This window comes from Mytilus edulis, chromosome 4, assembly GCF_963676685.1.
Source record: "Mytilus edulis chromosome 4, xbMytEdul2.2, whole genome shotgun sequence".
Classification (NCBI taxonomy): domain Eukaryota; kingdom Metazoa; phylum Mollusca; class Bivalvia; order Mytilida; family Mytilidae; genus Mytilus; species Mytilus edulis.
The window spans coordinates 73798736-73822182 of NC_092347.1; the positions used below are offsets into that span (position 1 = coordinate 73798736).

Sequence of the window (23447 nt, forward strand, 5' to 3'; positions counted from 1 at the left end):
TATCATCCATGTCCCAGCGAGCTGAAACGTGTGTATACGCTTAATGTGTTCACTTACCCCATTCTCCCCTACCGCTGTTCAAACTCATAAATCCATGGACAAAAAACAAAATCGGGGTAACAAACTAGAACTAGAACATAAGAGGTGAACAACGACACAACACTACAGTGTAACACACAAAGAAACGGACCAAGCATCAGACAAAATCCCACGAGAATAACAAATATAACATCAAAACCAAATACATGAATATGGGATAGACAAGTACCGTGACACGTCTTATCGCAATGTGAATTTACACTCAAAAATAAGAGAAAACAAACGACGCAACGTTAAAATGTAACACACACAGAAACGAACTATAATATAACAATGACCATATTCCTGACTTGGTACAGGACATTTTTAACGGAAAAAATGGTGGGTTGAACCTGGTTTTGTGGCATGCCAAACCTCGCACTTTAATGGCAATGTTAAATATAACATTGAAATGACAACATAATATTACAGGACTACAATACAAATAAATAGGAAAACGTGTTAGACAAAGAAACACATAATTAATGGATAACAAAAAGCATCAGGTTTAAAATTCAATACGCCAAAAACGCGCCTCGTCCACACAAGACTCACCGGTGACGCCCAGATATAAAAGATCGAAAGTGAAAAAAAGTACAAAGTTCACTGAAGATCAAAAGTTGAAAAAGGTTATGTCAAATACGGCTATGTTGTTAAGCTTGGGATAAGAACATCCTTATCATTTAGAACAATTAATGCTATTGCAAACAGTAAATTTTATTAAATGAATATAATAGATATATATAATGAAACTGAAGTATTAACGAATTACAGAAAACAAACACGAATACATAATGCAAAGACCAACACAATAGACACACCCGACTCAGTCCAGGCTTCAACGCAATAAATCATAATAATGACGTCACATACGATGGCGAAAAAGCACGAAAATTACGTCACATTTGAATTTATGAAATTTGAAAACGGATCATCAAAAAATGAAAAATGACGTCACATTTTAATGAATAAGATAGAATTAGGATTGATTTAAGATTATATTTGAACTAAATACTGATATTGCATTTAATAACAATGTACATTTTAATACTTATAAATAGCAAACTAAAGAAGCAATTAGCTATTTATTATAAAGCTATGTCCGGTTTGTTTTGAATCTAACTTCAAACGTAAAATATCGTACTGATTACGTTGAACAAAATCTAATGCAATGATTAATTTTCTTTAAATTCTCCCTCATGAATTCGTCCGAATTTAAAACATTTCTATACTAAATAGTGGGTCTCATTGGGGGGTTCCAATCCCGGATCCCGCTTACTGTTTTGTCAGATTCCCGTATCCCGCTTACACTATGTACGTAAGCAATTCTCATTTTTTTGTCATTTCCCGGGTCCCGCAAGACCTCATTTCCCGTTTTCACGCCACAATAATTTGACTTTCACGTGTCACGCTTAGACCCCAATGAGACCCACTAAATACATGGCTAAATAAGAGACAAGTCATAATTTAGGTTTGTTTGCTCGCAGTAACTTCGATAAAACAAAGGAATAAATAATTTGAGAACTATATGCCAAGATTCAAGGAAACAGCCATTTGAGATTTTAAATTGTCTTTAATATACCCATCTTTGGCTTTATCAGAAGCCCATCTACCGTGGACTTTAAGTAACCTATCAGAGACTCCTCTATTAGCCCCCGTAGAAGCGCCACCACTTATCAAACTATGAAGCCCAAACTTAAGCTTATCTAAACCAATATCTGATAAACTCTCTAACAAAATTTCTCTCGCTCTGGTATAGGACAATGGACTATTTACATTACATAATTTATAAACATCTTTCGATTTCATAAAAGACAGTGCTCTGAAAATATAGCTATCAGAATTTTTACTCAATTCAGCTAAATTGATATACTTATTTAACCAAAAAACTGGACATAAATCTGTACCTGTTGCAGCTATAACAACAGAATTACCCCTTCTGTATAAATCAGTTTTGCTTTTATCAATGCGAATTTTAACATGACTGACTTGAAACTCAATATTATTCATCTTAATGTTAGCCAATTCACTATACCTCAAAAATCCAGAAAATCCTAACAGAAATAATACTACTACACGCAATTTTTTTAGATTATTATGATCTCCGAACTTCAAAACAATTTTCCTTAATATATCTGGCGTAATAGGTTCTTTTTTGTTTATAGGTTTACTTAGCAATCTCCTTCCTCCTTCATAAATAAGACCAAGGAATTTGTCTGAACAAGGATTATGTTTGAAATTAAAGTCATGAAACCATTTTATTGAATAAAAACTTGCATCTAAAATCGCAACACTGGATCCCTGTTGAATGAGTCCACCTATATACATAGAAATCGTAGTAGTTGTCGCTGGTAAACACTCAAGTGAACATGAAACACACCATTTTCAAACTTTTTAAAATAGCACTTGTATTTCTTAATTGTAGAATTTGATCTAGACGATTCGACAAAAGAGGGTAAATCTCGTATGATACTGGCAAATCTTGAATCATTGGCATAACACTCAAATTGTTTCCATTGATCTGTAAAATAAATATAATAATGAATACCAAGTAATAACTATAAACAAAGTAAATATAATTAACATTACTACTATAAATGAATGCGGCATTTCCCTCGCAAACAACCCAGTGTGGCATTTCCCTCGCAAACAAATGAATGCGGCATTTCCCTCGCAAACAAATGAATGCGGCATTTCCCTCGCAAACAAATGAGTGCGGCATTTTCCTCGCAAACAAACGAATGCGGCATTTTCCTCGCACACTTACTGTGGCATTCAACCTCACAGTATTTAAAAAAGTCATATACTTATATATATACAGTGGCATTAACCCTCACTGTATTCATAAACAATTAATCAACAATGTTAACAATGACATATCTAATTGTTGCAGTTAAAACATCACAATGTTAAATTTAACGTTCTTTCGAATATAGTCTCATATCTGATAACTGCGGCAAATAACCATCGCAGAAAACTAAATCAACTACAGTCTGTATACAACATTCAATGCATAAATCTCAATACTTCGAGAAATCCAACAACAAAACATATACATTACTGTTAAAAGGTCTCTGTGCAAATATACTCTTTTCTTGTGAACCTTTTGTAAAAAAGTTCATAGGTTTTACATACTCTCTAAAGTCTATAACAAAAGATTTAAATCCGTCTGAAAACCTATTCACTAAGATAGGCCAAAATAACGCTGATGGCCATTTAGGTACAACCAAAGTGCCTTTAGCTTTACATAATCGCATGTGATTTAAACAGTTGCTAACTAAACAAACTGGTGGAACTAACCAGTTATTATGAGCAGACCAATCATATGCGAAAGCATCAACCCCGGAAGTATCCGGTGAATAATATCTAGAGTTAAAATAGTCTACTTTTTTGTTTTTCGAATCTGCAAAACGATCGCATGTGAATGGTCCCCATAATTTATCAAAATATATAAAAATTTGATAGGAAACACCCCAATCGTCATAATCAAAAATTTCGCTCAGATAATCTGCATAAGTATTTTTATCTCTAGGTATCCATTCAACATCCAAGAAAATATTATGTGACAAACAAATATGAAATAAGCTTAAAGCAATGTCTTGTAATTCTACTTTCATGCTACCCTTTTTAACAATCTGTACTACATTTTGGTTATCTGTATAAAGTTTAACAAATTTTCCTGTTAAATCAGAATTAAAAGAAGAAATATTCTTTTCTACAGTTTTCAATTCTCTCCATGTAGAACTTTTGCTTCTTTCATGACCATCAAACATAAAATGTACAATTTTGTTATCATTCATTATAAACCCTGCTCCGGCATACTGACTAGCGTCAGTGAAAATTACACGATGTGGTATTCTATTTATAGGTACAATGCGTTGGAAAGATAATGACTCGCATTCAAAATACCAAAATTTTAGTTCCTTCAAAATGTTGTCATTTATAGGGATGACATCGTCCCATGCAGATCTACAACAGACTAGCATATGCATATGCTTCGTCATCATTTGACAAACGTTACCAAGAGCAGGAATCATAGAAATGATTTTTCCACATATTTTAGCAATACATCTATAAGTCAAAATAGTTTTGCCATCTACTACGCTCGATATTACCAGCTTTAAAGCAAATAATTTTTTAAGCGATATTTCTAAAGTACAATCTTCAAAGTTCCAAGCAAAACTTAACCAATCAATATTGTTGTGCCGATATGGTACAAATAAGTAAAGTGTATGTGTAATAAACAGAATACCTTTAATATCTGTAAATCTCTGTATATCTGATGAATCAGTAGACAGCAATATAATAATACATGTGGTTAATACAGTAAACGGAAGTAGAAGAGAATCCTCGTGACGTCAGTCGTCCAGAGGTATTGCTTGGCATACTGTAAGATATGGACTGGTTCTTCTATGTATACATAAGCGGCACCACATCCGTCCCCTTCATGTAGAATCAGTCACATATTTAAACTAAAAAATAAACCTAAAAACAACATAAAATACAGCCAAGAATTTAACGCAAGTTCATAACTCTCTGATGTTGCGGGTAATAGTTAGAGATGCAAATTAAAATACTCTGTATAAAATATTCAGTTTCTGTATAAATATTTAGTCGAAGAAACTCAAAGTCATCCATATATCAAAAGAAACGCATATACATATATCGGAACCTTCCTGGTACTGATAAAACTATTTACAGAATCCATCAAAAACTGTTATTATTGAAAAATTGCTAACGAGGCCTAGGGCCCCAGCTAGCTGGCTCTTGTCTCGACTTTGGGATACCGTAGAATCGGAGGGCATTATCATTAGCCATCCAGTTCAAAATGTTCAACGGAATGTTTCTGCGCTGACTCACTGCCAAAGCAACGTCTATCAAATTCCAGGGATGGTTCACCTCACAACATGACCTTGGCGAAAGAAACGGGGCATCGGACTCAAGGATTAACTGATGTGGTAAGATCCTTGAGATCGCATCACTGTTTGTGTTCGTGTCCTTTAGAAACTTGCCCGTGATTCCAAACACAACATTAGGAAGGCTTTGCCATTCTCTCAATTCCTCAATACTACCATCAAAGCAATGGCGATGATAGTGCAATTCAGCAAAACCACTGCGAATGATGGCCAATACACGGGCTGCAGCATCACCACTACCTCTATCACGACAGTGCAAGATGACAGGCAACTGTCGACGTTGTGCGATCTGCAGCATCTCCAACAAGGCCTTTTCCTGACAGTCCCGCATTCGCTGTTGACATTGCTGTGGAGTGTGACATCGCTTGCATCCGCACCTGGTTGTGAAGTCAAGGCCTATTTCGCCGACTGCTACGCACTTGTAGTTTCCCAACAGGTGGTCCAAGTCCTCAAGTTGCTTGTGACTGACTCCTCTGGCAGCAATATGGGGATGTATTCCGAATGATACATACACTGACTTTGCAGCTCCAACTTGTACTGACCAGCTGTCCCAATGTTCTGGGAATACATAGTTGGCAACTCCGTAGTAAAAGGTGTTGTTATGCTCAGCCGGAGAGATTCGTGAGCTCATATGTAAAAATGTGTTAAAATGTAGTCTCTTGAGGATTAAATCTAAATGAAAATGACTGTCTACAAAGACAAATGGCTCTAGAAGTACTGGTACAGTGTCCACAATCCATGCACCCTCGTAAGTAACAAATTTATCACAGGATAACAGAGACTGTTGTTGAGCAGGTCCTACTCTGCGTAATAGGCTAGTCATAATCTCCCAGTTGGTCAGACTGATGACATGGTTGGGAGGGTTAGCACTGATGTGCGACAGGCGGTCAGGACTATAGTTCTGTGCATAGAACACCAGTAGCTGTTGCTGTTGGTCACTGAAACCACTGGTGACGGTTTCATGTAATTGCCGGTCAAGTACATACTGTAACAAGCCTTCGAGATCTGTTAAGCCAAACCACGATTTAACAAGGTGAAGAGAGCCACTCACCAACTGGCACCACAGATGAAGGTGTTCTTCATCAAAGAAACAACCAATCCTATGTTCCTCTGTGTGTCTCCTGGCTAGAGAAGATGCCTGGATTTCCTGCTCACAGCAATCCCAACAGGCAGTAGTACCCGACCAAAACCATGGAAGGTGTCTTTTGAGGACATGACGGCGTGTCTTTTCCCTGGACACCATCCCACATATTGGACACTGCCGTAATCTGTTTTTCGAGACTGCTACCGCACCGCTTCTCTCCTCATCGATCTCACTATGGTATATACCAATACTAGTATCTATACCCACACTGCTGTGTGTCTCAACAGGGCCTAGGGCCCCAGAAGCTACACCAGCAGTCTGGTAATCTGGACCTACTTCTTCAGCTGGACCGACTGCTTCATCTAGACATACGTCTTCATCTGGCCCTACTTCATCTATAACCATTATATCTGCCACGTCAAGATCGGTACACTCGCTGTGTGGACTCAGTGACAACACATCTTGGTCTGAACGAGATCCCTCTTCCATCCTAGAATGAGATGAAATCAAAACATAACATGATTAGAAATACAATAGCGAAAATGATGCACATTTATTACGCAAAAATAAATATATACATATATACATATGAAATTATTCCACACAATATCTATTACGTTTGGTATCGTAGTGGGCATCTGATTGGCCTACCATACCTTGATGTGTGCTCAGAAGACAGAGAGGCCGAGGGCCTCTTCTCGTCATCTGTGCTGCTGAGTTCGGCATCTACAATGTCCCCATTGAAACCGTTATCTGAACTTGAAATTCCCCCCAGGTCTAAATTTTGAGGTTCATCAATGCTATTACTAGTAGCATCTAAAGAGGTAACTGTATCACACTGGGGCCCCTGTTCCAGTTCTTGTGTCAACAGAGTTTGGGTATAGGACGGGTCATCTAATGACTGGGGTAAAACAACACTCTCAAAAGTGGGCTGATTTGCATCGAACATGCCCTGAACATTAAAGTCAACACCATAGGGTATTGTATCATCAAGATCATCCCAGCTCTCATCCATTTCACTTTCAGCTTGGAATAACGCATGCCTTAGTCTTTTGATCCAGGTCGGGATATCCCTGTCGTTGCAAAGTCTCAACTTGTCATGGTGCACTACTGAGTCTCCTTTTCTTCCTCGGATAGTGTACAATGGGGGTCTACTAGACACGACAAGAAACGGTCCACACCATGGTGATTTAAGCTTCCTGCTTTAAGCTTTGTACACCAAATCGCCTGGTTGATGTTTATGTTCAACAACTCTTAGGTCATAATCCCGCTTTTGTCTTAGTTGCGAGGTGTGAAGACTGTGCCTTGCAAATTCGTGAATCTTTTGCATCCTACCGACTAAATGTTTTACCCAAACGTTGGGGGTCATTCTGTTCTGACCGTACTGTGGCATGCCGAGGAGAAGATGAACAGGTTGGATAGTCTCTCTACCCAACATCATTTGATTCGGCGTAAATCCAGTTTGCCTATTCACCATTGAGTGCATTGCCATAGATAAGAAAGGCAAGTCTCTGTCCCAGTTACGACAATTTTTCTCAATAAAACATCTAATCATGGCCAATACAATGGTATTGTACCTCTCTACCTGGCCATTTGATGAAGGATGATACGGGGTTGTTCTGGTCTTTGCAATTTCCAAGGCATCACATAGTGTTTTAAATAAGTCACTGTCAAAGTTTCGTCCTTGGTCAGTGTGGATTTCCAAGGGACACCCAAATGTCACCACGAAATGCACAATAAATTTCTCAGCAATCAACTTCGCAGTCTGTTCGGGTAATGCAGCCATCTCTACCCATTTTGTGAACTGATCCACCATCATCAAAACATAATTATTGCCGCTATTACTTGTATTAAAAGGCCCGAGAATATCGAGATGTACTCTCTCTATCGGATACCCAGCGTGGAACTGCCCAAGTGGTGCTCTGGGTTGCACATGTGCCTTTTTATTTTGACTACAGGTGGCGCAAGTACTAACATAATCGTCACAATCTTTGCGCATGTTATACCACAGGAAAGCCTGCTTCAACTTATCGAGCGTTTTTTTCTGACCCAAGTGTCCTGATGTTTTAGTGTCATGACAATTTTTAAGCACCTCTCCTTTTAATTCTGATGGAACAACTAAACAAAGACCTTGGCGTGCTGGACAACCTATGAATTTATAGTATAGAACGTGGTTAAACCTGACAAAGCAAGGTCTACACAACCAAAGCGACCAAGTTGCCCTACTTTGCAAACGTAGTTCAGCCTGTGTTGGCTCGACGTCTTCCTCCATCCATTTCAATATTGGAGCCAAATCAGGGTCTTCTTGCTGAAATATCTTTAACTGTTCAGGTGGGTATTCAGGTGCCCAGTTGCTACATGGGTTGCCATCAGCATATGGTAGAGTGTCGTCTAAATTCGGTGATGGATCTGAGTGACAATCCCCTGCCAGAGCCGTGGGCTCTTGGTCAGTGGACATGTCCTTGTCATTTTCAGTGACTACTGAAACAGTGCGTACTGATGCTATCACTGACTTAGTAGCTAATGGAATCACGTCGTCTACGTCATTTCCGAATCTGCTCCACTGTTCTTGAGCTCGTAGGCAATATTTGCAACCATGACATGGCAGTGTGGTGGGATCAAGTCCTGCCCGATAGCAGTCACATTCAGGAACATCGTCTGGGATGAGACTTAGACCATCAGCGTTACAATGCTTCTTTCCTGGACGATGGATGATCTCCATGTCGAATGATGACAATTCTTCCAACCATCGCGCTAGTTGTCCTTCAATATGCTTGAAGCGCATCATCCATACCAAACTGTTATGATCAGTGCGTAAAATAAAACGTCTACCAAGTAAGTAGTGACGGAAATGCCGACAAAACTTAACAACGGCCAGTAACTCTTTCCTTGTTGTACAATAACGACGCTGAGGCTTCAAGAGAACATGGCTTGCAAAGCATATAACCCTTTCTTCACCATTTTGTAATTGTGATAAAACTGCACCTATGGTGGTGTCAGATGCATCGGTATCTAATATGAATTTATCATTGGCATTAGGATATGTCAAGCAAGGTGCACTTATTAACGCCGTTTTTGACTGTTGGAACGCCTTTTCGTGACACTGTTGCCATTCAACTTCTCCTGTTTGGTGAGCAAGGTCGTATAGACATGCAGTCATTTCTGCATAGTTGTGCAGGTAATCCCGGTGGTAGTTGACAAACCCTAGGTATGACATGAGTTCTTTCTTTGACTTGGGAGTTGGCCACTTTTTCACTGCTTCTATCTTAGAAGGAGAAACGGAGATGCCATTAGCACTCACCAGTTTTCCTAAAAACTCAACTTCGGGCTGAAACAGTTGGCATTTCTTCGGTTTCAGCTTCAGGGTATACTGTCTAAATCTTTCAAATGCAGCCCTCAAATTAATGAGACCATCCTCGAAGTTGCGACCGAGAACCACGACATCATCAAGATAAACTAACACCTGTGTCCAAGTAAGTCCTCTCAAAACGAGTTGCATGGCCCGCTGAAATGTTGCTGGAGCGTTACAAAGGCCCATTCCCATTCTGGTGTGCTCGAACAACCCATATCTTGTAATGAATGCTGTTTTCTTTCGGTCTTCTGGCTCAAGCTCAATCTGATAATAGCCACTGGCAAGGTCCAATGTACAGAACGTGGTGGTGCCTTGGAGTGAGTCCAAGCAATCCTCAATAATAGGAATAGGGAAGCAATCTTTTATTGTTCTGTCATTTAAAGCTCTGTAGTCAATGCACCAGCGCACGGTTCCATCTTTCTTTCTTACCAGCACTGGAGCTGAGGCCCATTCAGAAGATGATGGCTCAATGACACCTGCTTGTAACATCTTGTCAAGGTGTTGCTGTTCGAGATCTTGGAATCCAAGAGGTGTTCTTCGCATCCGGTGTTTAACTGGAGCGTGGTCTTTTGTATCTATTTTATGCCGGACAGCTGTAAGGCAACCGAGATCTAGGTCGTGCTGTGCAAAAACATCCTGGTATTCGATTAATAACTTCTTGAGTTTTAACTTATCTTCTTGACTAATCACATGCTTTATAGAACGTTCATACAGGTCTGTTAAATGGGATGGCAACGTAGACGATTCTTCTTGGTTTAAACCTGGTGCCATGGGCACCTTGGTTTGTGTTTCTACGATGCCACGACGGACATCTGGAGTTCGATTTTCACTTTCTTCCGAAGTCTCCTCCATTATACTGCCAATCTCTTCTAAATAACCTATCGGTGTACCCTTTTGAATACGTATGTAACGATTCCCATCATTTAAAATAGCTACAGGGCAAGATTTGCCTTTTCCGACAACATGCGAAACTAAAACTCCACTGGCAAGAGAGCATGGCTCCAAAATAAACTCTTGTTCAGATCCTCTGTGTGTATCAATGCTAAGGATCATTTTTGAATTTGGCGGGACTGTGATTGTACGCTTAATGCAGACTTGTTGAGAAGCACTATCATCAGATCCAGTAACGAATGATGCAGGTATAACTCTGTTGTTAACTGTAAGTGATGGAGTGCTGAGGTTTATGACTGCACCAAGCGTATCCAGGATATCTAGACCTAGAATGACATCATCTGTAAGTGGTGCCCTGCACACGTCCCATCTTATTTCTAACCCATCTATATTCAGGAGTGTGTTCCTAATGATCTTGCCAATGACCAGTTGCTCGCCCAAACCACGTAGCGTCACTGTTTCGGAACATTCTATATTCTCGGGTATTAATTTCTCGTTGACGAGTGTAATCATAGCTGCTGTATCAACAATCATACTTGCATTTTGTTGAAACACTGTTCCCCTTACTGCCAAACTTTTCCCAATCGTACGTCTTATAACAATATCAGACGAAGCCGTGGGCCTCGGTCCTGATTTGTCGGGTGGTATTTTCCCTTGGCCATGTGATTTAAGAGTCGAGTGTTGGCCTACCGGCTCGACCCGTTGGCATTTAACGACTCAGTTGTTGGATTAGAGCTAGGATAAGCTCTGTCGCCAGGTGAGGGAGACCGTTGTTTAAAGTAGCCTGGATTTCTAGAATTTGGACGTGGTGATGGTGAACGTTGACGTTGAGGACTAAATGACCTCTGTTGAGGACTATATGACCTTTGTTGAGGACTATATGAACTTAGATTAGGAGGTGGTGTAGGTGATCGATACGCATTGTACTTAGGTGGTGTATATCTCTCAGGAGACTTACCACGTGTATGTTGATCAGAAGAAAGCATCACCTCTGTCAATTTGGTCACAAGTTGAGTCAAGTTCCTTACTTCCTTTTCCAATGGACTATTAACAGTACTAGCACTTTCTTTATCCTGTGATTTACCAGCGCTATCAGCAAATGAGACCTGTCTGTGAGCAAAATTTGGACTTCTAGATCCATAAATAGCCTTCTGATTTGCTATGGACGTTTTCATGATTTTCAACGCCTTATTGATGGACTCTGGGTTTCTTTCTATCACGTGACGGGCAGCCTCCTTGTCCTTGCAACCTCTGAGGAATGCCTCTGTGCCAATTTGATCAATGACAGAATTGTCACATTTATCATACCCATCCATTGCAATAAAATGGACCCGTTAAGCAAACTCCTCCAGTGTTTCACTGTCTTGCTGCCTCACGTACTGCAACTGACGTCTTGCTGATACAGGTTCGTCCTTTTTGCTGAAACGCTGTTTCAGTGCTTTCCTTAAAGCCTTATAGTCATCATCGATGTTGACCTTTCTTGCATATTCTAAAGCCACATCAGCTAGACAGTCCAATAGTCGGCAAACTTTCTTCCTATTTTCCCATTGTCTCCTTCCTGCTGTTCTTTCAAACTGATAGATAAAGGCTTCCCACGTAAGAAAACCTCTTCCTGTGAAAACTTGCATTTTAGGAAGCTGGGGACTTCTACTCCTGTCTCTCGCCCCAGAGTTTTCCTGCCATCTAGAGTACTCCCTATCAAGAGAGGAGTCTGACGAAGAGCTGTGACTTCTTTCCTTTTGCTTTTTAGTGCGTGATCTTGATGACCTGCTAGTGTCAATTTGCATTGGTGACGGGCCTGTCGATGCGACTGTTGTCATCACAGGGGTCATAAACGCAGGCGGAGGTTGTTGTATCATTGATCCTATATGAGGGTACAGAGCTGGTCTACTCTGTACTAAGGATGCTGCATATGATTCGCTACTTGTAGCTGGTGCAACGTGTAAAGGTGTACTAACATTGATACCCTGAGATACATATGGCGTACCAACATAGGACGATACAAAAGTAGCCGTTGCTGGAGTTGTTTAATGTTGGGGTTTATATTCAGTGGATGCTCCTTCTATGCCTTTGAATGGATGTTGTGTTACCATACCTGAGGTTGTCCCGTGCAGAGCCGAGGGCCCTGGCATGCTTCCCTTGTCACTCAGTAGCGGCAACGAACCTTGCATATGATAAATCTCCTGCTCACTACCAAATATTTCTGGCATACCTTTGCCCTGAGACTGTTGAAACAACACTGTGTTGTGCAGAGCCGAGGGCCCTAACACATTACCTTTGGCACTCGATACTGGAGTTGTACCTGCCTTAGATTCAGGCTGTGTAGTGTGATCAAATGACATAATTGGTGAGAGACCAAATGCTGGAGGCTTATTTTGCAGTAATGGAGTACTGGCAATATACGGAATAGCTTCAGATTTCTGTTTAAGAGGAGTATCCATAGAAGGGAGCTTGACTTCCTTATTCCTCTTGTCAATCAAAGTGCTGACACTTGATGCCATCTGCTGAAATGAACCTGGGTGTTCAAATGCGCTCTTAAATTGCACAGTACTTGCCTCATCATTAGCAGCAGCCATCTTGTCTAGGTGTCTTCCCAAGGCATTAAACTTATCCGATGTTAACTCTTCTAAACGTTTACCGTTAGCATCAATCTTCTCGTCAATTCTCTGTTCTGACCGTTGCACTTGTTGGGATATTGCCACTATGTTTTCTGAACTGATTTTTGTTGCTTCTTTTTGTTCGGCTTGAATATTTAACAAACCGTGAAAAATCTGTTCAATGCGATCCTCACTTTGTTTCACTCTGTTTTCAGTCTCAATAGCTCTTATTGCATTTGCTTTTCTATCCGCCTGAAACTCTTGGTATAGCTGTTCCAATGACATTTTGGTATTTTCAGCTTGTTCTGTTAAAGTATTATCAGCTATATGTTCTTTTGTGAATATGTCATCATGTATCAACTCCTCTGTTTCAATGTTTTCCTTCAGTTCATTCTCATCCCCAATTCCTGACATGTTGTCTTTATTTCAAATTACAATATTCTTAAATATTTCAAATTACAATATTATGCAACTCAAAACAATATGACAATATGCACTGAGTAATTACTCAAGGCAAATAAATCTCAAAATCACAACTTTTATGTGTGACTCAAGACATAAACAATGCAGCTTTTTAATAAAAGCTACTACTTTTACAATTTAAAAAATGCAGGCAACAAAATAGGGCAGAACTGGAACAGAGACTCAGCTGACAAACTGTACTTTATTATACGGTGTATAATATGTTGCTCATAAATATTTATGAGTGTATATACCTTCTTTAATATAAAATATAAGTCTTAAGTTCAGTATAAAATATTATACGAAACCCATCTACTGAAATGAAGACTGTTTCCGGTTTGCGTCTGCGCAATGGAGTTTTGCAGACAAATGACTTCCGTGAAGAAGGACCTAATGGCGATAACCGGAAGTTCCTAACCTTATCTGATGAAAAATAGCAAATATGAAGATTTCATACGTGCTAAACTGTAAAAAATTGATGCAATTTAATCTACAATCAATCTGATGTAAATTTATGGTAATACGCACGTAATGAATTTACAAAAAAATGAAGTATGAAAAGTTTTCAAATCTGCAAAGGCGCCCTCGTGGAGTCCGCCTCACTTGCTAAAAATTTATTCGTTCTTTGTCGACGACGCCAATGTTGTGCCGATATGGTACAAATAAGTAAAGTGTATGTGTAATAAACAGAATACCTTTAATATCTGTAAATCTCTGTATATCTGATGAATCAGTAGACAGCAATATAATAATACATGTGGTTAATACAGTAAACGGAAGTAGAAGAGAATCCTCGTGACGTCAGTCGTTCAGAGGTATTGCTTGGCATACTGTAAGATATGGACTGGTTCTTCTATGTATACATAAGCGGCACCACATCATTTTGTACTGGTTCCCAGACACTCTTTTCTGTATTAGCAATGAAACCGGAAAGCAGTAAATCATTTTTTACTGTTTTCGATAATTCAAAACATGTATCAAAATTTTCTGCTGTACCCATACCATCATCTAAATAAACCACCATGGGAAATCCTAAAGATCTCCAGTATTTAACTAACACACGTACTTGTCTTGGTAAATATATGACCAGCTGATGAAAGTCCAAAAGGCAAAATCGAAAAAGTAAAATAACGCACTGTATCACCATATTGCCAAGAAAATCCTAAATATTTTTGATGATCAGGGTGAATTTCTATATGGCGATAACCAGACTTTAAATCAAATTTAAACCCAAAACCGCTAAAATTTACAAATGTCATAGCTTCTTTAACCCCTTCAAATTTAACTTTCTGTTTCTCGACAAATTTATTAACATGTCTCAAATCTAAGACTAATCTTTCTTTACCCGTACTATTTACCGACACAGTAAGTGGATTAACGACAAATGGTCGATTTACTTCTTTTATACATTCTTTAGTTAAAAGTTCTTCAATAGAATTTTCTACAAATTCTGAGTGTTTTAACGCGGATCTATTATTACTTAGAAAAATAGTCGGTGGTTCACTCAGAAAAGGAATTCTATAACCAAAATTAATAACATTCATTATAAAATCATTAGCGTTATGTACATTTTTCCAAAACAATGCATGTTTTCTTAAATTTCCTTTCACATTTATAAGATTTTGACCAGATTTTTTCTCATACTTGTTAACAAATTGAAAACAATACTCAACTTCATCTATGTCTGTATCTGTTTTGTTACTGGGTCTTTCCTGTGTTCTGTTCCTGGAACTTTGTTGCACCAACTGTCGCTGTAGGAATCCTTTTTTCGGGGCAGTTCCTTGCAAAGTGCCCGGGCTGGTTACAATAGAAACACTTGTAACTTTCTGACTTGCCTGCTTTGGAGAACTCGGTATCACTGACTTGGCCAAGGCCACGAAAAAAACTCCTAGAATTGAATTCTCCTTTTCTGGAACCACTATTGGAAAATTCTGGTTTACTGTACGGCTTGGAACTTCTTTTACGAGAAGCCCTGGAAATAGCAGCACGCAAATCACTAGCATCTTCTTTATTGTCGGCCAACGGACTATCCAAGTATTCTTTAACCGTGTCCCATCAATGCTTGTCGGCTATCTTTAGAATTTTGTTACGCTTACGGATGATTTCCTTTTCCTTGGAAATGATTTCACTAACTTCAGAAGCGTTTCCAAGCTTTATACAACTTTCAACGGCAGCAAGCATCTCCAGACGCTCGGTATTAAACGAATGTTGCACTTTAATTCCCTCACTATGGAATACAAATTCTGGTTGATCGACACCGGTTGCTTTAACACTTTTTCCTAAACGAGCTTCGAAATGATTAATCAAGGAATGTTTTTGCTTCTCTAAAGCATTGTTTAGAGCTGAAGTGAAAAGCGAAATAGCCCCGTCCGTACTTAACTCTGTTTCGTTACTATTTTCAGCATGTTGAGTAGTAGCACGGCGTTCATCATGGTCGGAGCCTTCCTCGGACATATTATGCAGAGCTTAACGTTAACTTCGTCTATCAAAGTTACTCGAGCATATCGATAATAATCAAACGTAATCAGGACTTATATATGCCTATAAAACCCCACCCGTACTACCGCCCTCGAAATATTCGTGCAGAAAACAACAGTAACATCAGACCACTTCTGAAGTCTAAAGATAGAAATAGAATAGGGAAATTCCAAATATAACGGAATTGAAATAAATTTACCATAACACATTAATATAATAGAAAAGACGTTAACACATTTGACAAAATCCGATGAGAATTACAAATATAACATTAAACATTTAAACTAAATACATGAATTTGGGATAGACAAGTACCGTAACACGTCTTATAGTAATGATAATAAATTACCTGAAATTAAACCTAATTTAGGTAAACCTTTCAATAATTTCATGTGCAGAAAAGATCAGAATGTTATTTCTAGATGTCGTTTAGTCATACTAGAATAAAACACGAATATCTTTTGAAAAATGAAGAACCACAATGTATACCTTGTAACTGCAAGTACATTACTAAACATGTTCTAATTAATTGCATTGACTTTGCTGATATTCGTAGGAAGCATTTCAATGTCAATAATATGTATAATTTATTTAATAATGTTCCAATTACAAATACTGTTGCATTCTTAAAAGAAATTGGAATTTTTCATAAAATTTAAAAATGTTATCATATTTAGGGAGCTACCATTTGATATTTTTGGGGGGGCTAGGATGAAAAATTTTGTCCTGCATTTTTTTTAATTGTAATCTCTGTCCTGCTTTTTTATTTTTCACTCTATTTGGTCCTGCCTTATTTTTTTTAAAGTTTATCCTGACTTTTTTTTTACCTAAATTGTCATCCCGACTTTTTTTTTTTGCAACTGTCTCATCCTGCCTTTTTTTTACTCAAAATTCCTGTCCTGCCTATTTTTTTCAAATTTCATCCTAGCCGTGCAAGATCGACATATCATATGTCATTCAGTAGTTGTTGATAGAAAACTGCTTATAATCTCAATTGATACGATATTCCCGTGCTTGCATTTCCTATCATCATTTTCTTGATAGACGACTGCTGCTCACAAGGAAGCTATTAAACCAAGAGTTCCAAATGGTGAAGTTGAAATCATCCCTTCGTAAATTTTACGGACGCCATCACGAGTTGGTTGACCATTATGGAAACGTTTCACAAATGATATAGTATATGATAATATGTTCCTTACGTTATAACTACAATCCCCTCCCCTTTTATGAATGACCTACCGAATAAGAGGGGGGCAAGGGGGGTCCCCATAACAGCAAAACAGTGAATTGATTTGGTGAAAAACAGATAACAAGGAATTGAAAAGGGACAATAACAGATAGCAGTAAATGAAATATGAAAATAAATCTGTCCAGGACCAATCCAGTAGATGACTCGTAGATCTTAGTATATAACTTGTGGTATGGACCTAGAAAAATGTAATTTGTGTAAACAAGACGTTTCGGCCGTTGAGGCAGTTCGGCCTTGGTTGATTTTTTTCCGTAACTTGTACAACAAGCAAGTTACAGTATTGATGTTGATTTTTTCCGAACGAAATTACTAGTTTCTGTTTTTGATATACGGATATTTGTAATCTAGGGCATTTGAGGGATCAATTTTTAATGATTTAGGTTTTTTTATTTAATTTTTGAAAGTAGTGCAGCCAGTGACACTTTATTATCAATTTGATTTTTAGATTTTTTATTTCTGAAAAGCAATATATATATATATGTACTTTAAAGTAATAAAAAAAAACATTGATGCACAATATATATTTTTTATTTAATGACCTCATGATAAAACTTACTTATAAAATACAAAATACCCAGATCAGTGGAGACAGGACATGTAACTGACACACACATGCCAGTTATGGTTATTCTGATAATAGAAATTGACTCAAGTGACAATTCTGATAGTATAATAGAAATTGGACCTAGTGAAAATTTGGATGACACCAAGTGAAACACCAATCATGCATCTTATGTGAAATTATAGAATATGGAAAATTTGGTTACAGCATTGTAGAAGCTGTAGGATTTTTAAAAGGGAATTTGTCGAAAAATTAAACTGAAGACACATTTTTATTTGCATCAATGGTTTCTGAGCTTCAATTTTCGCCATGTGAAGCAGTTAAAAAGCTTTTAAAAATATGGTGGTCAAGATTCTCTTTCATGTAAATGAAAAGAGAGGGAGTAGTACTTATAATATAAATGCTAAAAGAAAAAGATGTTGTATAATTCCCAAAGCGATAATTCAAACCCATACCACTTAGTAATGTAAAACAATTCAAAGGAGAAAACTAACTGCCTAATTTATCCACAAAATAGTGGACGAGAAACTTAGTAACACAGTAACAAACTACAACCACTGAATCCAGGCTCCTGACTTGGAAATAGGCACATACAGAATGTGACTGCATCAACTTAAGCATGCTAGTTGGTGTCCAATCCTCCCCTAATCAGGGGCAGTGGTGTAATAGTACAGCATAAAGATTATTATGTGGTCATTGAATAAAAAAAAATCTATAGGGTGTACCAATGCTTTTTTTATAACAAAATCCATACTATAAGTTATTGTGCAAGTAATTAGTGAATTATAATTTGTACAAAATGCTACATGTTCACAGACAACGGAATTTATTACAAAGGATAATAATAATATATACTGGAATGGTCCTGGGTCCAATTGATTTTAATATGTTTATGTGATGTCTGTTACTGAAATTCTTCTGCAAATACAGGGCCACCCGATATTACCAGTAGAAAGACCCCAATAGATATACATTGTAAGAAGATGTGGTGAGCGTGCCAATGAGACTATTATCCATTCAAATCACAATCATTTTCAATTATCTTCTATTTCTACGGAAGATTGGCTGTCAAAATGCTAACATTCCAATTTTCAATAACAGTTAACAGCAAATAGATTCTCATAATAACAGATAACAAAATAGACAATATAGTCCTATAATAGCTAACAAAGAATAAGACAATAACAGCTAACAGTAAATATATTTTCAGAATAACAGATAACAAAGAATTAAAATGCCCCATAACCGCATAACAGTTAAACCCATTGCCCCCCTCGAATAAGGCAATTTACCGGATTTGTTATAACATAAGCAACACGACGGGTGTCACATGTGGAGCAGGATCTGGTTACCTTTCCGGAGCCCCTGATATCACCCCTAGCTTTTTGGTGGGGTTCGTGTTGCTTATTCTTAAGTTTTCTATGTTGTGTCATGTGTTCTATTGTTTGTCTGTTTGTATTTTTTATTTTTAGTCAGGCGTTGATAGTTTATTTTCGATTTATGTGCTTGACTGTCCCTCTGGTATCTTTCGTCCATTTTTTATAACCTTTCTTGAGATATTGTTCATATAACTGAGTTTCTAAATACTAAAATCCATGTTTTACTGTTTAATTGTAAAACTTGGCCATTACAATGTAGTCACATTTTTTTAATTTGATTTGAATTCTGAATATACATATTGATGTTTTTAATCTAAATGTTGTTAATCAAATACTTTCGCGACTACTTGTGCATTTTTGAATGATGCAAAACTGGCCAAATGGAAACAGTTATAATGAACAATATTTAATTATATGTCTAGCTGTATGAAAGCTTCTGTAAATGAATACTATCACCATTTAACTGTACAGCGTTAAAAAATCTTCTAACAAAACGAAATCAAAGCTTGAATGAACTTATTTATTTTATAAGAAGTCATGTGTGGGTTTTTAGTGCCACTTTCCGGAACTTCCACCCCATTTTCCTGATTTGCCGCCATATTTTCCACCACCAACTCTTCCTCCACCACCTACACTTCCGCTTACACCACCGCCTAGACCACCATGTATTCTACCACCTTGTCTGCCACTTACACCTCCGGAAATTCCTCCTCCAAGTCCACCACTTATACCACTTCCATGTCCACCGGAAAGTCCTCCTCTAACAGCACCCCCAAGTTTGCCACTTACACCACCGGAAAGTCCTCCTCCATGTCCACTTGAAACCCCTCCACGAACACCACCTCCAAGGCTACCTCTTACACCACCGGCAAGTCCTCCTCCATGTCCACGAACACCACCTCCAAGGTTACCTCTTACACTGCCAGAAAGTCCTCCATGTCCACCTGAAACACCTCCACGAATACCACCGCCGAGTTTGCCACTTACACCACCGGACAATCCTCCACCAAGTCCACCAGATAATCCTCCTCCAGCTCCACCTCCGATGTGACCAGATCCACCACCACCACTACCTATAGTTAAAAGTATTTAAATATTTGATCTGATTCCTCTGATATAAAGACAAAAGTTTAATGGTGTTATTTATTGTATAAGTGTTTTGCAGAATCTTGTTATTATCAACCAAAAGCTAAACTGTTTTTTTTTTCATTTTTTTAATTTATCATAAATGGTGTAAAAAAAGCCATGTTTAAATGTTTTCAAAACTGTCACAAATTTAACGAGTGATTAGGACGCTCTATGGTACACATGCTAACCTTAATAGTAATGTTAAAATCGAAATGGCAATATGCCATGAGTTGAAAACGTTTTATTTGAAGTGACATTTTAAAGGAAAATTCAATTTATTTTCTTCCAAGAATTTAATGTCCATAGCCTCGGTATTTCGTTATATTTTTGCTTCGCAATGATTGTATACGTTCTTTGCAAATTCTTCACCAGATTTAGAAAAATCAACTCTACGCCAGTTTTTAAATTTATATTTCTCGTTGAATGTAGGATCATAGCGCAATTTAGAAGATTTCTGTATCGTATTTAAATCTTCAACGGCATCAATTGGTAATTTGGTTGTCGCAAATTAAGTTTACTTGCGACGCGTTAGCGGAGCCATTAAACGGGTATTTACATATGTAAAAACTTATTTAAACTCATTTAATGCTTTAAGTGGCAAGAAACATGAAGTTAAAAAATTACTTAATGTTTCAGAATGCAGAGTAGTCAATGTGATCTTCTGAATCACTTGCCATTTAGCATTCAAATATGATTTTGTTTATTTTACATATAATACAATGTTTCCTCTTATAGTTGATAGTTTTGTTTTGTGACCCTGAATTGTTTCAGTTAAATCGATTTATGACTATTGAACAGCGGTATATTACTTTTAATTTTATTAATTATATTTCCCAAATAACTGGTTTACATTTATAAAGGAATCTCTTACCATATCCAGATCTCTTTCTTCTGTATTCTGTTGAAGAAAAGAATAAAAAAAAAAAAAACTCATCATAGTTATCAGGATTGAAACGCCAGACACGCGTTTCGTCTACAGTGACGCTCGAATTTAAAAAAGTTAAAAAGGCCAAATAAAGTACGCAGTCGAAGAACATTGAGGATCAGCAGTTCCTAAAAGTTTTGTTATATACATCTAAGATGATCTATTCCTGAGGTAGAAAAGCCTTAGTATTTAATGACCATATCAAGGACAATTCATGTCAACACAGAAGTGCTGACTCAATTTTGGTGTCTTTAAGCTTTAAATTTATTTGGTCATTTGTTGAATCTTCCTTGGAGCTCGGTATTTTTATTACTCCACTTTTTTAACCAGTATGTAAATCTTCAAATCTTTGAATCTTCCTTGGAGCTCGAAAACCGTTACTTTACTTTTTTAAATAGTATGTGAATCTTCAAATCTTTGAATCTCCGTGAAGCTTGGTATTTTTGTTACTTCACTTTTTAAACCAGTATGTAAATATTCAAATATTTGAGAATTTTTGCAATGTTCATTTTTCTTTTTTGAAAATTTGATGATTTTACATATACTATAATGAAAAGTTTTTGAAATTTTTGACCTTTTATTGTAAATAGATTAAGTACTATCGCATGTGTAAAGAATCCACAAGGCAGACACATTATTAAATGATTTGATTCAGAAAGGCTTCTTTTGATCTCTTTACAATGATGAACTAAGTTTCAAATTATGTTTCTTACCTTGCCTGTAGTCTTGTTGTGCAGAAACACAAACAACCAAAAGGCACAAAGCAACTATGAACTGCATTCTGAAATTATAATTTAGATTCCGTTTACACAGATTTTATATATAAAAATATGGAGATTTGGTTTAATTGTCGATGATATGTTGAGGGCAATTTGTTTAATATTTAGACTTAATTGTGAATAAATGAAGATCTATTTCAATATTCCCCCTGAACTTTACAAAACTCAAATATAAAATGGATTTACTTCTTTAAATGTGTTATAGTTTATAGTTACAGGGTTAATATGAATGCACGCTACTACTTTTATTTTGTTGTATCATCAAATTATGAAAACCTTCAACTTGTCGACAAATCAATTATATATATAAACTTACAAAATATATGTTATTATTCGAATTACCAAAAAATGATATATGGGCGGACTGACATAACCCTAGCCCGAAATATATACTGAGAATCAAAATTATATAAAATATTATCTGGACTAAAAAAATATGTACATAAGACCCGAAAATGACATTTGACATAGCTTTGATCATCAAAATTATTCTCTGAAATAATGATTGTGTGAATATATATATATATATACAACTTGTCTAAACACCAACCCAACAATGTTAGATCTGTAAATTTGCTTTCGCAAATTTTTTAATTTTTTGTTCTTCCCTCACCGGGATTCGAACCCATGCTACTGAGATATCGTGACACCAAATCGCCTGCACTGTAGCCGTCCCGCTAGACCCCACGACCACCTGGGCTTCATAAAAATGAAGCTTTCGGTGGCCAGGTGTTACCTTTCCACGTCAGTTTTAATATAGGGTCGTAACACCCGGCCACCGAAAGCTTCATTTTTATGAAGTCCAGGTGCATTTTGCAAAAAGTAAGGTTATGTAAAAAATAAAAATTACAGATTTACCGACTTTGAAGAAATTTCTAAACAGAAAATCCCTAGGCAAATAAAAGTTTAAACACATCAATGAATGGATAACAACTGTCATATTCCTGTCTTGGTACAGATATTTTCTTATGTAGAACACGGTGGATTAATCCTGGTTTTATAGCTAGCTAAACCTCTCACTTGTATGACAGTCTCATAAAATTCCTATACATTGACAACTATTTGCCCTCGCAATTTTTAAAATAAGCGAAAAATACTTAATCTTGAAAATTTATATACTTTTTTTTCAATGGATAGATTTTGTAGATTAAATTCATATCAAATTTCATCTATACTAGACTATAAACTTACCTGAATATTTTGCTGCGGTAGAGGACTTTCCTTGAAGCTTTTCTGATCAAGATGTTGTGTAGCTACCTATTTTATACCATTCGACCAGACTTGTGGTGACTTTTTCTGCAGGTTTCGTGCTCTCACTACCTGTTTGGAAGTTACGGCCATGCGGAAATTTACAAACCTCGTTAATTAACGAGATGTCGTACGATGAACATTTTGTGTTTTGCAACAGGAAACAATAATTACATTTTATGTTTAAGTGCAAATTACAAAATTTGTTTACGATTTATTTTTTTAATTTGTAAAAGTTGCAGAATTTTGAAAATCCCCTTTTACTTCAATATTCGCCCAAGCAAGTTTTTGCTACACGATTAGAAAAAAAATATCTAAC

At 37.2% G+C, this 23447-nt stretch overlaps 3 protein-coding genes across 5 annotated transcripts; all 3 read right to left on the reverse strand.

The window, feature by feature from the left end:
• Positions 1-1602: 1602 nt before the first annotated feature.
• Positions 1603-3878, reverse strand: LOC139521522 (uncharacterized). The gene is made up of 3 exons (XM_071314998.1): positions 3140-3878; positions 2459-2599; positions 1603-2294 (listed from the first exon to the last, which is right to left on the reverse strand). The coding sequence occupies exons 1-3, from the start codon at positions 3876-3878 to the stop codon at positions 1603-1605; spliced, it is 1572 nt and encodes a 523-aa protein (XP_071171099.1).
• Positions 3879-14429: 10551 nt separating this feature from the next.
• Positions 14430-15383, reverse strand: LOC139521523 (uncharacterized). Its single transcript, XM_071314999.1, has one exon. It carries the CDS (start codon positions 15381-15383, stop codon positions 14430-14432), a length of 954 nt encoding a protein of 317 aa, XP_071171100.1.
• Positions 15384-19554: 4171 nt separating this feature from the next.
• LOC139520473 (ctenidin-1-like) lies at positions 19555-23227 on the reverse strand. 3 transcript variants are annotated; one of them, XM_071313122.1, is made up of 5 exons: positions 23072-23226; positions 21815-21882; positions 21048-21074; positions 19948-20121; positions 19555-19890 (listed from the first exon to the last, which is right to left on the reverse strand). In XM_071313122.1, exons 2-5 carry the CDS (start codon positions 21879-21881, stop codon positions 19598-19600), a joined length of 561 nt encoding a protein of 186 aa, XP_071169223.1. In that variant the 5' UTR covers position 21882; positions 23072-23226; the 3' UTR covers positions 19555-19597. The 3 variants fall into 3 exon arrangements, with proteins under 3 accessions (XP_071169223.1, XP_071169222.1, XP_071169221.1); XM_071313121.1 differs by having other exon boundaries at positions 19555-20112; positions 21045-21074; positions 23072-23227; XM_071313120.1 differs by having other exon boundaries at positions 19555-20121; positions 23072-23225.
• Positions 23228-23447: the final 220 nt, after the last annotated feature.

What these genes read in the sequence shown, in the direction of transcription:
- LOC139520473 (XM_071313120.1), bottom strand. Translation starts at nt 21,881, where the DNA reads ATGCAGTTCATAGTTGCTTTGTGCCTTTTGGTTGTTTGTGTTTCTGCA. An exon ending in ACAACAAGACTACAGGCAAG is followed by an intron (nt 21,075 to 21,814) that starts GTAAGAAACATA and finishes TTTCTTCAACAG; the next exon opens with AATACAGAAGAAAGAGATCT. An exon ending in AAGAAAGAGATCTGGATATG is followed by an intron (nt 20,122 to 21,047) that starts GTAAGAGATTCC and finishes TTTTAACTATAG; the next exon opens with GTAGTGGTGGTGGTGGATCT.
- LOC139521523 (XM_071314999.1), bottom strand. Translation starts at nt 15,383, where the DNA reads ATGCTAGTGATTTGCGTGCTGCTATTTCCAGGGCTTCTCGTAAAAGAA.
- LOC139521522 (XM_071314998.1), bottom strand. Translation starts at nt 3,878, where the DNA reads ATGAATGATAACAAAATTGTACATTTTATGTTTGATGGTCATGAAAGA. An exon ending in TGCACAGAGACCTTTTAACA is followed by an intron (nt 2,600 to 3,139) that starts GTAATGTATATG and finishes TTTATTTTACAG; the next exon opens with ATCAATGGAAACAATTTGAG. An exon ending in TTTTAAAAAGTTTGAAAATG is followed by an intron (nt 2,295 to 2,458) that starts GTGTGTTTCATG and finishes ATCCTTGTTCAG; the next exon opens with ACAAATTCCTTGGTCTTATT.